At 41.9% G+C, this 15,700-nt stretch overlaps 1 protein-coding gene across 1 annotated transcript in view; it reads right to left on the bottom strand.

The window, feature by feature from the left end:
• Positions 1-15,700, bottom strand: part of F13A1 (coagulation factor XIII A chain) — a 145,473-nt gene that overhangs the window by 95,061 nt on the left and 34,712 nt on the right. Inside the window, exon 5 of the mRNA XM_060164287.1 lies at positions 1,893-2,144. Within this exon, the coding sequence (XP_060020270.1) occupies positions 1,893-2,144 (252 nt within the window). The remainder of the gene's footprint in view (positions 1-1,892; positions 2,145-15,700) is intronic.

The raw sequence follows: 15,700 nt of genomic DNA, 5'->3' as shown, positions 1-15,700 counted from the left end.
GGATATCCTGTTTCCTTCTTTATCTATATTTTCTCCAAAGGTGCCGATAAGTCCCAAATTCACATCTCTGATTCTCATCTTACATATCAGGATATCTCCGGTCATTTCTGGTTGAGTGTCTACAGTTATCTCCAAGTAAACATTTTCAAAACCTTAGTTTGTCTCTACCCCCTCACTCCCCTCAGTCTTCTCCATTATCCACTCATTTGCAGTTGTATCTGGCTGGCAAGGTTACTATAAACAGATCCCTGTACCTTTGAACTGCACATGGCCCAGTTAGCAGCTCCTGTCACCATCAACTTGGAACACTTGTCTCATAGATAAGGATTATTGGGTATAGGATGATGGAGGTGGTGAGTGGGGAGTATAGGATTAGCTCAGTGCCATCTATTGGAATAGACAGTTCAAAGAAAAGGTCAGTAGGATCCAGGTTTATGTTATATAGAGTAGAAAACATTGATTTAAGTGCAACTCTCACGTTCAAAGTCAGCACTAATATAGACCCATTTTGGAAGATATTGGAGAGCAATGCATATGGAATAAGATGATGTGAGAAGCCTTTGGTCCCATCAGCTTTTATATGTTTCATTACCTTATTTCTTAAGATCTAAACGTGGACTCTCTTCTCTCAATTTTGCTACAACATTGCATCTGCCTCTGGAACTTAAAATCAGCCTCATGCCAAGTATGGAAGCAGGGGGCAGACAAGGAAGAGCAGAGATGCGGATAGGGAAAAGTACTGTGTGTGACTGAGTTTTTAAATTGGATTGGTAAAGAAATCCTTGGACTTGACTGAGTTTATTTGACTATAACCAGATTTAACTTCTGCAGCAGCCAGAAGGGAAGGCTCAAAATAGCAGTAGAGATTAAGTTGTATTATATTAAAATAAAGTTACATGTTTGCATCTCCAGAGTTACGGTTTATGAAGTGTGCACGCACTATGCGTATAAACAAATTTGTAGAATCTGTTAGACATTCAGGCTTTCTCTTCTTGAATTAAGGAGACAGAGAAATTAGTTCCACTACAGATGGGGTCAACTTTATTCTATTTTTCTGAAGCCAGATTACGGATCCTAAGAGGTTTTTTTTAAAAAATTGAAGTATAGTTGCTGTACGATATAAGTTACAGCTGTACATATATAATACAGTGATTCACAATTTTTAAAGGTTATACTCCATTTATAGTTATTATAAAATACTGGCTATGCTCCTCCTGTTGTACAATATATCCTTGCCGCTTATTTTATACCTCATTGTTTGTACCTCTTAATTCCCTACCGTTATATCGCCCCTCCCTCTTTCTTCTCCCCACTGGTAACCGTTAGTTTGTTCTCTGGGAGTCTGCTTCATTTTGTCATATTCACTAGTTTGCACTTTTTAGATTCCACATATAAATGGTATCATACGGTGTTTGTCTTTCTCTGTCTCATTTCGCTTAACATAATGCCTTCCAAGTCCATCCACATTGCTGCAAGTGGCAAAATTTTGTTCTTTGTTATGGCTGAGACTAGATATATAGATATATAGATATATACACCACATCTTCTGGATCCTAATAGCTTTGAAAGTCAAGTTAAAGAAACCCTTTTCGTTTACAGAGCAATAACACACACAGAGGTGATACCATCAACATATAGCTCCACAGTTAACTAATGGTGCAGCTTTAGGCAATCTTCAATTGTCCTGCAATAAATCTATAGCAGCATTAACTTCAGGTTATGTCCTCATATGCAGTGAGGACAAATTTTGTATCTTTTTCTATCTTTAAAACATGGAAAGTGTATGTAGGAAAGGGACGTCTTGTAGAATAATTTTGCCATCATCCAAAAAGAGACGCATTAGAAATATAGGAACTATTTTTGTAATAAGAAAATAAATCCCTGGCCCTTACCTTCACACCAAGGATTGAAGAGAATGTACGTGTCTGTTTCTGGGTTTCGGCTGGTGCGGATTACACCATAGGGGGTCCAGACAGCAACATACATGCGGAACTTCCCCACAATGCAGTCTGGAGAAGACTGGATGGACAGCCGGACAGACCTGTCCTCTCTCGCGATAACTTTGGCTCCCCACTTGCCACTCTGCAGCTCGGAGACCACAGAGACTGGGATGTAGGTTCCCTTGTTCTCCTGAGGGTAGCGACCTATGAGAAGAAAGAAGAAGTATAGTGTTAAGGAGATTTCACAAGCCATTTTTGTTCTCACTCTGTCACCTTTATAGCGAAAGGTGGGAAATAATTCATTAGACTTGAAATCCTGAAACTTGGGTTGGAATTTCACTTTGGCCACCAACTTGCTGCCTGATGGTGGACAATTTTTGTAACTTCTTTGAAGGTCAGAATTGTCCTGTCTAGATTTTAAAAAAAGAATAACAGTGCTTACAGAGTTTTTTGTTGGTTGATCAATGAATTCAAATAAGATGTGGAAATACTAACCTTGGATGCAGAAACAAAAACAGAGCTTATAGGGTAATGTGAAGTCACCAGTACCCGAAATTCTGCCCTCTAAAAATGTAGAATTGCTTTTTTAGGGGTGTAAGGCAAATGTTTTTGTTTATTCTGAATACAATTTTACTATTTGTTATACTACCTATAATAGAGCTACATTTATAAGTTGTCCATATGTCATTATTTTCGTGTTTAACTGAAACGTATTTATTGCCAACATCATTAGTAATTTAGGCTTATGTCATGGGCAAGAATTCAGGCTCCAGAGGCAAATTGTCTAGGTTTGAATCTTGGCTATGCTACTTCCTTACCTTTGTAACCTCTGGCAAATTACTTGACCTTTACAGATCTCTATTTTCCTCTCTTTTTCTCTATCAATGAGAATAATAATACTACACAATTGTTATAAAGCAGAAACTAACACACCATTGTAACGCAATTATACTCCAGTAAAGATGTTAAAAAAAATAGTACACAGTGATGAAATAAAATAATACACATAAGATGCTTTGCACATAATTTCTCATGCATAACAAATTTTTAGCTATTATTTCAACAGGAAATTAAACAGCAGGGTATTTTACCGTATGCCCAGGCTCATCATACTTTATGTATAAGCTATCTCAGGGTAAATCTTATTTCTCTTTATTGCTGCCATTTTGGGCCAAATTCTTATTTCATGAGGTTGACCCCAAAACTAAAGTTTACCACTGGGTTCCTGGAAAATCAAAGTCTTCACTGCGAAAGTCAAGCCTCACAGCACTCTTTAACTCTTTGGCTTACAGTTCAATTTATAGTTTGGTTTACAGAATAGTCAGATAGATATTTTAAACTGGAGCAAATCTTTCATTTACAAATGTTTCCCAAATGTATTAGACATTCAGTTCTTCTTGACTTGAAGAAAATTACAAATCAGACTAATACGTCTAAATTATTTTGATTGTAAGCAGAAGAAGCTTTAAAACTTATTCACTTCAATTGCTTAACATAAACCATGTAGAGAATTCTGCATGAAAACAAATAAAAACAATGATTCTTTTTGGCCTCTCCAGTGACTGAGGTCTTTAAAGGATTCTTTGGTAGGCATATTGTTGAAGATAGAGCATTGGAAGGAGGTCGTTCCATAAGCTGCCACTGTGCAATTCTGTGAGATACTTATTCTTAATGAAAATAAATGTATACAGCGCAAGCCAGGGAGAAAGATTAGAACCCCAGTGCTTTGCTATTGTTAGGGGTGTCAGTTTATCAACACTCAGAATGAATATTATCATAAATCCAATAAAGCCTTGAAATGTTTTTCTGCCAAGGTATGACAGTGTGTCTAGGTGGTGTTCTTGGGAATACGTGGGGCTCAGCTTCCCGGAGCCTGGACATAAATCCACCTGCAAGAACTGTTTGTTCCAAAGGCACCGCCATCCCCATGCCTCCTGTATATATGCTCCTCTTTGTACACATTCAGACTGGGGCATGAGTTTACCCTTTTCTCTGGAGGCATTGTTGCTCTCCGGAGCCCCCATCAGTGCTGAAGTGTAGACATCAAAGCAATCTCGCCAGCTAAAGGAACCATAGTTCATTTATTACAGTGACTCCTGGCAGCTGTTGCCACTAAATACTGACTCGCATTTGGAATCCACAGTATTAAATACGACACAAGTTTGGTAAAAGTAAACTTTTGGAGATAAAATGTGTGATAATGACAGACTTATTAGATTTAAAGAAAAAGGATGAAAGGAATTTTAAAATGAACTACATAAGCAGGTTCCTTTAGGAATACCAAAGGATTAGGAGAGTGTATCCAAAGCTATGTGCTATGAGACTCCGCTTCACCTTTCTACTAACATCCACTATTGTCAGGAGTATCGAAATAACCAAGACAATTGCTAGTTTCCATTATTACACTTCCTGTTATGATTTCAAAGACATATTAAATTTTATGTATCAAATTCAAGTTATACATAAAAAAGTAAAGAAAAAGGAGAACGATTTTTTTTTCATGCTGGCTTTGAACCCAGTCACAACTTAATCTAAAGGCTAGTTTGTTTGAAACTTTTTCCTTCCTGCAACGATATTGCCTACTGTGTGCTGGGCATTATTCTAAGTGCTAAAGACACAACAGCAAACAAAACAGACTGCTGTGCTCATAGAGCTTATAGTCTATGGAAAAAGCCAAGCCCGTGCTATTTATGATACGCATGTATTGTTTTACTCCTTATAACAAACTGTGAGAGGGAAATCATTATCAACATCCTAACTTGACAAATCAGGAAACTAAGACACAAGATCATTAAGCAATTTGTCCAGGGTGATACAACTAGTAACCAGGGGGTTGAGATTTGAACCAGTCAGTCTGGCTTAAGAGCCTGGGAGTCTCACTTCTAAGCTCTACGGCAGTTGTGTGTGCAGACAATGCTTTGGTGTTGGTGAGAACTGTGATGAAATTCTGACTCTGCAATTAACTCTTGGTGCTACCTAGGGCACGTTTCTTAATTGTCTGAAGTTCCATTTCCTTGTCTCTTTGCAGTCTTGGAAATGGGAAGAAAATAGCTTCTGTAATAGAATGAAAGCTTTATGCCTGCCACGCAGTAGAATTTGACTCACTCACGAGACATTTATTGTTTTGTGTTTTAAACATAACAGCTACCGGAAAGGAAAGCTAGAAGGAAGAAGGGGTGATTTCCCCCCACCCCACTGCCTTCTCTGGTTCTAAACCTGACGAAAGTGGGTGTCCCGGGGAAAGCAGGTTACTTTTCTTGAGGGAAGTATCGTGGCCAAGGAGAAAGCAATAAGCTGGCTCTGACACTTACTGTGTGATCCTGGCAAAGTATTCATCCTCTCTCAACTAAAACTTCACGTATTCTGTAAAATGGGGATAATATGGTCATAGTTTGTGATGGGGAGGACAGCTTAATAAATGGTAGTCATTGTTATTTCCCCCTTTTCTCAGGCTTTCTGATTCCCCTAATTCACCCTTTCTCTGTTTCAGGAGCGGGAAGACAGGATGGGTTCACTAATAGCCAACCTAAAGAACCCAAATCTACTTACAAAGGAAAGTTTATTCAAGATTCAAATATACTGAGCTGACTAATATTTCCATCTAGAAAACTTGCACAGCCTCTGCTCCCCCGCCAAAGTGATAGCATTCAGTATTAACCAAAAAACCTTAATAATTCCAGAATTATCACAGAATTATCTAAAACCTGCCCTTCACTAAAAAAATCTGGTTTTCTGAATCACTATGGTCACTGTCATCTCCATTCATGACTTACGTAGAAGGTGGCAAACTTTATGGTCCATGGGCCAAATGTAGCTTGTTGCATGTTTGTGTAAATAAAGTTTTATTGGAACACACTCATTCATTTGTGTATTACTGTGCTACAATAGCAGAGTTGAGTAGCTGTGACAGAGGCGATATGGTCTGCAATGCTTAAAAGATTCACTATCTGGCCCTTACAGTAAAAGTTTGCCAACCTCTGCCTCAGAGAGTTTTATATTTTATTTCTTTAAGGGGTGATTGATTATAGACACTCAGTGTCTAAGACTTGGGCCTAAGAAGAAAATACCATCACCTAGTTTCTTCTTCAAAGAGAAATATGTTACTAAACTAATAACAAACATCTTCACTGCTATGGGGTCAACATTTAGTTTCCTTAAAACCTCCTAGTTAAATCCCTCACAGTCTCAGAGGGTATTGAAGACGTAGGAAATGGGTTGTAACTTTTTACTGATTTCACTAGACACTGCTAAAATGTTCAAGTTCATTACTGTAAAAGTTGTTTAGCGTTGCCAAGGCAGTTCACAGAGAGATGGAAATAAAGCACAACAGGAATGGAGGTTTATTTCCCCGGGTCCCTGTGAGGGAATGTTTACAGGTGGGAAACTGGGGTTCTGTGAGGTTATCACATGCAAGACATCCGTATAAGTGGGCAGAGGCAGACACAGGGCATGGACTGAAACCTCTGTGCTAGAAAGCCCGTTCTCCTTTCCCTGCATCATGCTGCCTCTGTGGGGACGGTGGGAGGATGCTGGAGGGATTACAAAGAGGAGGAAGCCAAGAGAAGACTAAAGCTGCAAGATTTGACGGGATAGGAGGCAGAAGGACAGTTAGGACCGCAGTGGTGGATACGACATGTGTGAGGCGGCAGTGTGAATCCCAGGACTTAATCACTGGTGGTGAGCAAGAAAACCTGGCAGACAGGGCCTTCCAAAGAGGGTCTCTGGGGCTTCCCTGGTGGCGCAGTGGTTGAGGGTCCGCCTGCCGATGCAGGGGACACGGGTTCGTGCCCCGGTCCTGGAAGATCCCACATGCTGCGGAGCGGCTGGGCCCGTGAGCCATGGCCGCTGAGCCTGCACATCCGGAGCCTGTGCTCCGCAACGGGAGAGGCCACAACAGTGAGAGGCCCGTGTACCACAAAAAAAAAAAAAAAAAAAAAAAAAGAGAACAAAGAGGGTCTCTGGGCTGCGAGGGACATGAGTTGGGAAGGTTTTTAAGGTGATGTCAGTGAGAAAAGGGAGAAGGGAGAAGGAGAAGGACACCACTCATGCGGTCAGGCTGTGTGGCACAAGACCAGCCTATGGAGGCAAATCAGGAACATTCCAAAGGGCCAAAAAAGAACCCAGGTTCTCAGCCTTTTTCATATACACCGTATGGAAAAGCTGATTATTAATGTGAGACCTGATGTGTCAATAGTACTTCAGGGTCTTGTCAGCTGCTCCGTAACACCATGTTTAATTCTGAATGTAATGATTTCAATGACAGCTCTGGGGAAGAATTTTCCAGGATCGAACTGTGAGTGAGGAAGTTGTGACAGAGTAGTATTTCATTTCGCTAAATAGCCCTCTCCCCTCGAGAAGCAGCACGTTTAAGAGCTCTCAATCAGCCTACACTCCGGAACACCCATCCATCAACATCCAGGACGGCCCAACAGCTACCCTTGGCCGAATGTGGATGTGAACTTCGGCCTTCCAGAGGTGACCACCAGGCACACGTTTGCTGAAACGGAATAATGGCTGCACAGACGTTTGTTTTGCTTTTTTCCAAAATTGTGTAACTTTCGTGTTAAAAAAACTCTGAGCAAGAAGAATAGAAGCGGGAAATACAATATCCCAGAAAGGATTCTCTTTTTGTTTTTAATAATGTAGTCTTTGAAATTGGACTACTTACTAACCATGAAAAAATATAGTTACCAATTGCGTTCTTTCACACTTAACTAAAATGGGTGTCATTTTCCCAAGTGATCTAGAAATTAACATATGCTCTTAGTTTAAATGTTTGTTTTCATCTGTAAAGCATTTTTCAGGCCACGCTAATCCTCCTTGTAAGGGAAACTTCGCTTGGACCATACGCCTGTATTCAAATGCACCCATGCCTTCTTTTATCTGACTCTCTCTTTATATATAATATAGACGTGTGAATACAGAGAGAGGCACCTACCTTAACATCCCACTGCTCGTAACTGGGAGGAAGAGGATGAAAATATTTAATTCCTTTACAATTTTATTCTTTACTGACCTGAGCTTTTGCACGGCTTCTTCATATTCGTGTCATTTACATGGTGGGCAAGAGAAATCCACCTCCAGCTCAGACTCAGCCCTACGTGACCTTGGGGGAAACTTGCTCTCAATCATTGATTTTACAGACCTGAGAAGCCACTGCATGCTGAGCCCTGCATAGGTAGCACCGCGCAGAGGAATGTACTGCATTAAAAAAATTAATGTTTTAGTAAGTGGATGGCTTGGAATGTTTTTACATTAAAAACATAATGTCCTATGTGGTGATTAGGGTCCCAGGTAGTCCTGGAAGGCCACTAATTAGCCTACAGTGTGGTCAGCTTAGTTGAACAGGGTTTGCTAATAGAATCATTCTGACTTCACCTTGCTTATACCTAGAACCTGGGAGGACATAGGATGGAGGAGGACGTTCCTGTAATTGAAGAAGGCGCGCCTGTCAGTCACTTTTCCCTGGTGCTCTGAAATGTGGAAGCGTGAACCTCAGGACACCCCTACTTCTCATCTCTTGGGCAATCATCCACAACTCAAGCGGCCATAGTCTGTGTTCCACCTACGCTATACTTAATGATAATACTTTCGGTCATGAGAGTCTTAATTAATCACCAGGAAACCCCAGACAAAACTTTTCCTCCTTATTAACTTAGATATCTATTTTTCTTATTAACGGAACTGAAGATATTGTTCTTTTGCTCTATAGCCCCATAGGATACTACAATGCCTTGTAGGTGCCAATAAATGTCAATGGACTGAACTGAGACTTTTGCAGATGCCGAGTCCCATTAAGAACATCACCCAGACCTTAGAAGCCCTGGAATGAGAGCCTGTGGTAACCAGTTGTCAATTCCAAGCACCCTTCACAAGAGACAAAAATTTCTGCTTCTAAACTTTTTCCTTCAAGGGGTACTTTTCATTCATATATAAATACATTTCAAGCTGAGCTCTGACTCCACCTAACTGCGGACTTTCTTGAATAGTGAATTCTTATAAGAGGATTGTCTCTAAGGAACTCATGAATATATCATGTCTCCAGCTGGGAAGGTAAATTTCACGATGTTAATTCATTTTTCCATTTGATTCATTTGTTTTTCCCAAGACACACCTTTCATGTTCAAAATAATCAATCTGTTTCCAGATGGGCCCTGGAAGTATTACAGTGACAGCATGATGCATGGGGCAGGACTGGAAGTGTGAATACAGCCGCCTTGTAAAGGGAGGCAAACCTTGTTTTAACTGTCTTAGAATGGAATGCGAGTGCACAGGGACCAGGATGGACTCAGTCTCTGAATAACTTTTAGGAACACCAGGTTACCAACTACGAAAACAAAACAGCACCACCAAAAAAGAAACTATCAAAAAAGGCACAAAAATCTTAGATGGTAACAACTAAGAGGAAAGCAACATAAACGTTCAAAAGCGAATCATTTCATTACAGAACTCAGGAACCTACGCCTTCTATCTAATACCTTGCCAGTGGGATGTATATATAAAGTTTACTTATCTATATTTATTTATTTGGATGTTTTCTAAAGGAAGAAAACTTCCTGGAAATGTTTATTCTAGCAAACCAGAGAAGGAAGGGAAAGCTTCTTGAGGACAGGGACTGACTTTTGTTTAACTTTGTACATCTGGTGCCTTGCATCATCTTGGAACATAGTAGGCTCAATAAATATTTGGTAGCTTGATGATAGCTATATTCTTTTTTTTTTTTTTTTTTGCAGTACGTGGGCCTCTCACCGCTGTGGCCTCTCCTGTTATGGAGCACAGGCTCCGGACGCGCAGGCTCAGCAGCCATGGCTCACGGGCCCAGCCGCTCCGCGGCATGTGAGATCCTCCCGGACCGGGGCACGAACCCGCATCCCCTGCATCGGCAGGCGGACTCTCAACCACTGCACCACCAGGGAAGTCCGATAGCTATATTCTTTAAGGTGTCTTGTCTACCTTACGTCACTTTCAACACTTCCTAAGTCTCTTAAAATATTTTTGGGGGTAAGGTGTAATTCTGTGAGATATATATGAAACCAGCACTGTGCAAGGTTCTTTGAATGATTCAGGAAAGATAATAAGGCCATGCCTGCTGAGGACGGTCGGCATTGTGAAGTGCATATGCCTCCGATGACCGACCACGGTAATAATCTGGACATGAGGAGACAAGGGCCTGGCCCAGGGTGTTGCCAACAGCACAGAGAGGAAGAAAAGGACATGGGATAAAATTCAGAGGACACGTCAACAACATGGAGATAAGATAATTTCTTCCTCGGCGAAATAAGACCTCACGGCTCCTTCAACAAAACGGACCACACTTTGAACATGCCTCCAGCATGCCGAAACACAAGTCATCGCAGCTGCTTGGTGCAGTGGAAACCCAGAGAAGGAAGCAACTAAAGGTGCTACAAAGTGAGAGAGGATCCCTCTGAGAAGGTGGCTTTGGGATATAATCTTAAAAGTGGACAAGGCAGGAAGGAGCCTTCCTAGCGGAGGGAAGAAGGAAAGCACGCATCGTGAGGGAACCACGAGATGCCTGTGGTAGGAGAAGCAGCTGATCTGGGCAGGGTGAGGACCAAAGGGACCTTGGACACTGTGCCAAGGCATCTAGGCTGTGTCCTAGGAAGGACGGGAGAGGGGACAGGAGAAGCTTTACTTGGCCTGATGAGATTTGTTCTTCAGGAAGATCGCTCCGGCTGCAGGAAGGAGAATGGTTTGCTAGGGGACAGGGGTGGAGGTTCGAGGGTTGCCGGAGTACTCGGCTGTGGCATGACGTCATCCCTAGAGTGATACTGGCTGGCTCTGGAGGGAAGATGAGTGCCGGGACGCAGAAGAAATACAGGCTTGGTCAGGGATGAGATGCTCGTTCTCAGTGAGGAGGGTGGAGTCAAAGGTGACCCCAGGTTTTTTTCATTCTTCACCAAAGAGTTTTTGAGTGCCTACTAGGTGCTAGACACTGTAGATATTGGGCCACAGCCACAAGAAAAACGGTCATCTCCTCGAACCCTGCGACTCACGACCAGGCTGCAAGCCTAGTGGGCATCTGCTCCAAAAGCAGGGCCTGGTGTGATTAACTGCTACACAGATTTACTCAAGGAAGCTAGTTTTCTGGGAATTCCCTTAACCCCATGTGTGTGTGTTGACGCTGGAGAGAAGACAGAATATTTTTAGTCTTTAAGAAAAAATAATCAACATAAAATCTCTACGATTTAGATGAAGTTGGTTATAGAACGTGACATTGCACTGAAGATTGGTTCATACGGTTGATCCAATTCCTAAGGAACAGGAGAAATAGAAGTCGGAGAAGGTGGAGTTGAGGTCCAGGCTGTCCACTGGGGAGTAATAACTACTGTTTGTGCTTATTTACTGAGGCTGTCGACGGCCTGGCCGCTCTCAGACCCAAGGCCCACACCTCCCAAGACCCTCTTCTGGGCTCCCAGGAAGCCCCCTTCCCAGGCTGCATTGCCCTCTGGGCTGCCCTCTGAGTAGGTTTGGCCAGTGAGGGGCTCTGGAGGCAGATGGGGAGATGCTGCATTGTGTGTCCCCGTCTCTCTCTCTGCTTCTTGGGGGGCTGAGTCTCCTTCATGGCTCCCAGCTCTCAGCAGTGACTGCTGGGTTCTGGTAAGACCTCCCCCTCCTCCACGTGCCCCAGGTCCACAGTTTTCTGCTGATACTAACTCCTGAGTTGCCTCACTGTGCCACCCGTTTGGCTTCTTAGCTGTCCTCTCACCAGTGTAATCAATTCCTTTGATTAAACTTCTGTTGCTTATAAAACCGAAGGAAGTGTCCACTTTATGCTCTGGGCCCTGAGCCTGCAATGTGTCAGATCTTGTCCTAATACTTTATATTGGCTTTAGGAGTTACGTCCATTTAGTATCTGGGGAAACTGGGGCTCGGAGAACTTAAGTAACTAGCTCTGGGTTACACAGCTATCAAGTTGCAGAACAACGATTTGAACTTCCAGGTCTGTTTGTTCAGTCCAGCACTCATGTCTGGGGAAGGTAATCAACCTCTCTTAGTCTATTTTCCATCTGTAAACCAGACATTAAAAGAGGTGAGCGATGAAATAATAATGTGTGAAGCACATGTCATGAACTGAACAAATGATTATTTTTATGGCGTCTAACGGTTACGACAGCAAATAAAACTCCTTAGACCTATTTTATTTTTATTTCTGAGCATGAATTAAAATGGGGCTGCTGACGTGGCGTGGTGCAGGGATTTACTCAGCATTTACTGAGCACCATTTAAGTGCCAGGCACTGTTCTAGGTACTGAAAATATAGCGATGTCCACGCGGGTTCATGGAGCATACCGTCTAGTGGGGGTAAACAGACAATAGACAAATAAATACATACAACATCAAACGAAGATAAATGCTATAAAAACATAAACAAAGCAGCTAAAGGGGACAGAGAATGATAGAGTGGGGTGCTGATTTGGAGAGAGTGGCCAGAGCAGGGCACTCTGGTAAGGTGACATTGAGCAGAGGTGGAAGAGCAGGGAGGAAATGAGCTGTGCAGACACCGAGAGGGGAGCATGCAAGTGCGTGCAAAGGTCCTGAGGACGGTGTTCTCGGCAGGCGCCAGGAGTCTGATGTACCTGGAGCAGAGAGAACACTGGAGAGAGCCGTGGGAGATGGGGTGAGAGAGCCGGAGGATCCAGCAGGGCCTTGTAGGCTGTTGTCAGGATTTGGGAATTTATTCTTCTTGAGAAAAGAAATCAGTAGAAAACAGATATGGTCTACCTTAAGTCCTTCTAAAAAATCCTCTGGTTGCCACGTAGACCGTGGGAGAGTAATCAAGATTGCTATGAAGATCTCCTGACTCCCCAGGATATGCCCACGTTGCTTTTTTGATGATGAAAATCCTTCCAATAGAGGACAAACTAGAGATACGGCTAGAATATTTCTATCCCTGGAAAGAAATATATTTGCTTACATTTGTTACTCTGTGATGTGAAACCTGATTACCATACCTTTCCTAAAAGCTGGTTTTCACAGCTGGGAGAGACCTGGACATTGAGGTAGAGAGGTGGTGTGAAACATGTGGCCACTTGAAGTACAAAGTTTACCTACACCACAGTTTTCTTCTAGGGGAATCTGTAGCCCTTCCCTGGCATGAGTCTGAATGAGGTTCTGTTGTTCTAACAGTCCATCGAGGTTTATATCCTCTAGGATCTAGTGATATTGGGGAGAGAGGATGCTGGTTTCACAATGTCTAGTTTATTGTACTTTGATGGAGTTCATGATTATGAACCAAATTGCATACTGGCCTTTTGTCCCTCCTCACTCCAACTGTTATGAAACAATTTCAAATGACGAAGGATGTTTACACATTTCTCGGGATTCTGCCATCCACAAGCTGGGCCCTGGAAGCCCAAGGAAGGTTTGGAGTGGGTGGGAAACACACTTTGGACTGAAAGTAGGGATCACTGACCAGATGCATGGCAGCTAGCAGCTTTGGTGCCTATCTGTTTCTCAATCAGCTTCAGGAAGCATGCCATAAGGAATTCTCTCTTATAGGAACTGAATCTCCTCAACAAATGGCAATTCTGTGGAGTTAAATTCCATTTGTTTGTGTTGTATCCATCATGTAAGCAGCCCGAGGCTAGCGGGTCTTATGAGATTTAAGACGTGTCATTAGCTAACAAAGATAAGATCAAAAGTTTAGCTGAATGTTTTCCAAGCAAAACAGACCTCTGATGAAATTTTCACTAAGACAGTCAATGCTTGTTAATAATTTAATGGCAACAATAATGGGGAAAAGAACCAATCATTGGTAATTATAATAAAATATTTCTCTGTCTTTGGAATGCAAATATGTGAATGCAATACTGTTAAATGAGTTCACATCACCAGAGATGAGGCCACATCACATCACTGAGGCCACTTGGAAAAGTTTCCAACGGGCAAAATTTAGGACAATTTGAACATCAAATGAATTAAAGATAGTAACAGATTTAAGTAACCTATTTAATTAAAAGAGGAAATCATGAATTCATATTGATAGCAATCATTCAATCAGTAAAAGTTTGATGATAAATAGAATAATTTCATAGTCTGAAGGTACTTGCTTGTAAAGCACTGAGTAATTACAATGGGAACAAAGAGTAACTTGCAGTGGAGGATCCCGACAGACACCATTGTGTTGGATTCTGTGATGTGCTGCCCAGAGACTCCTTCAGGAAGGACAGATTTATCCATAGCTGCTGGGATTGATGGCATAAAATGGTCCTTGGTGGGTCAGCCCTCTTTGGGAGTTACCAAAGCTGAAGAAAACTGCCTCATCCAAGGTTATACCTCATTTAGGAGCAGTTCACATCCAATGGGTGATCAACATGGGTGTACAAAGGTCGAGTTCAGGTGCCCCCATAACAAGAGAGCTCTGAAGAGCCGTCCCATCTCCATAGTTCCTCGTGGGGTCAGCTGTGGCCTTTGCAGGTACTACTTGAAGCTCAACTTCTCTTTCTGCCCAATTCTGCTTCCACAGAGGTTAATCCCAAGAGCATTCCGTAATCAACTTCTTGTATGCTAATTTCAAAGTCTACTTCCTAGAGAACCCAACTTCTATAGACTGAATATGCGTATTACCCCCAAAATTCATGTCATAGATGCCAAGGCTTCACTTAAACATATACTAGAACATTTGCTAAATAAGGCTTCAGAGTAGCTCAGAGAAACACTAGTATTACAGCCCTTTAAACAGTTCGCTAAAAGCTCCACATAACTGACAGTGAGGCCTTTGAGAGGTGTCTAGGCCGTGGGGTGGAGCCCTCATGAATGGGAACTGTGTCTCTATAAAGGAGACCCCAGAGAGATCCCTCACCCTTTCTGCCATGTGAGTACACAGTGAGAAGACAGCCATCTGTGGACCCGTAAGTAGGTCCTCACCACACACTAAATCTGTCAGCACCTTGATTTTGGACTTCCCAGCCTCCAGAACTGTGAGAAATAAATGTTTATTTATAAGCACCCAGTCTACGTTATTTGTTAGCAGCCAGAACAGATTAAGACATTGACCTATAACTCTGCCTTAATCAAGTAATCAAAATTAATTAAGGGGATCTAAAAAAAGTTACGTGCAACCGGGTAGGATTCACCGAGAAGAACTCAGCACCACTTCTGTGATATTACTGCCAAAGATACATAACCTGATTGTAATCACGAGGAAGCATCAGACAAAAAAACCCAAACTGGGAGGTATTGTACAAAATCACTGCCTTATAATCTGCAAACGTGTCAAGTAACGAAAGTCAAAGAAAGACGACAAAAGTGTTCCAAATTGAAGAAAACTAGAGACGAGACATGACAACAAAATGCAACATGTGATTTTGGACTGGATTCCCTTGCTATAAAGGATATTATTGGGACAACTGGTGACACTCAAATGGGGTCTGAAGATTAGATGATCATAATGTATCAATTATAATTTCCTGATTTTGGTGGTTATACAGGAGAATGTCTTTGCTCACAGGAAATACACACTGAAGTATTTAAAGTATTCAGTGATGATGGGACATAGGGTTGACAGCTCTCTAGTGGTTCAGGAAGAAAAACAGAAGTTCTTTGTACCACTCGTAAATTTTCTGTAAAGTGGAGTTTGTTTCAAATTTTTTTTAAAAAAGTTTTAAACAACAAACAACAGAACAACATGGGTAACCATTGTTTGTACAATTATCTTGTATATCCATGTTCTCCTTTTTAAAATGTTTTTATTTTTTGGCTTTAAAATTTTTTTTATTTTATATTGGAGCATAGTTTTC

This window comes from Lagenorhynchus albirostris, chromosome 10 (genome assembly GCF_949774975.1).
Source record: "Lagenorhynchus albirostris chromosome 10, mLagAlb1.1, whole genome shotgun sequence".
Classification (NCBI taxonomy): Eukaryota; Metazoa; Chordata; class Mammalia; order Artiodactyla; family Delphinidae; genus Lagenorhynchus; species Lagenorhynchus albirostris.
The sequence above is the reverse complement of the archived record's forward strand: the minus strand, read 5'-3'. Positions and strand labels throughout refer to the sequence as shown.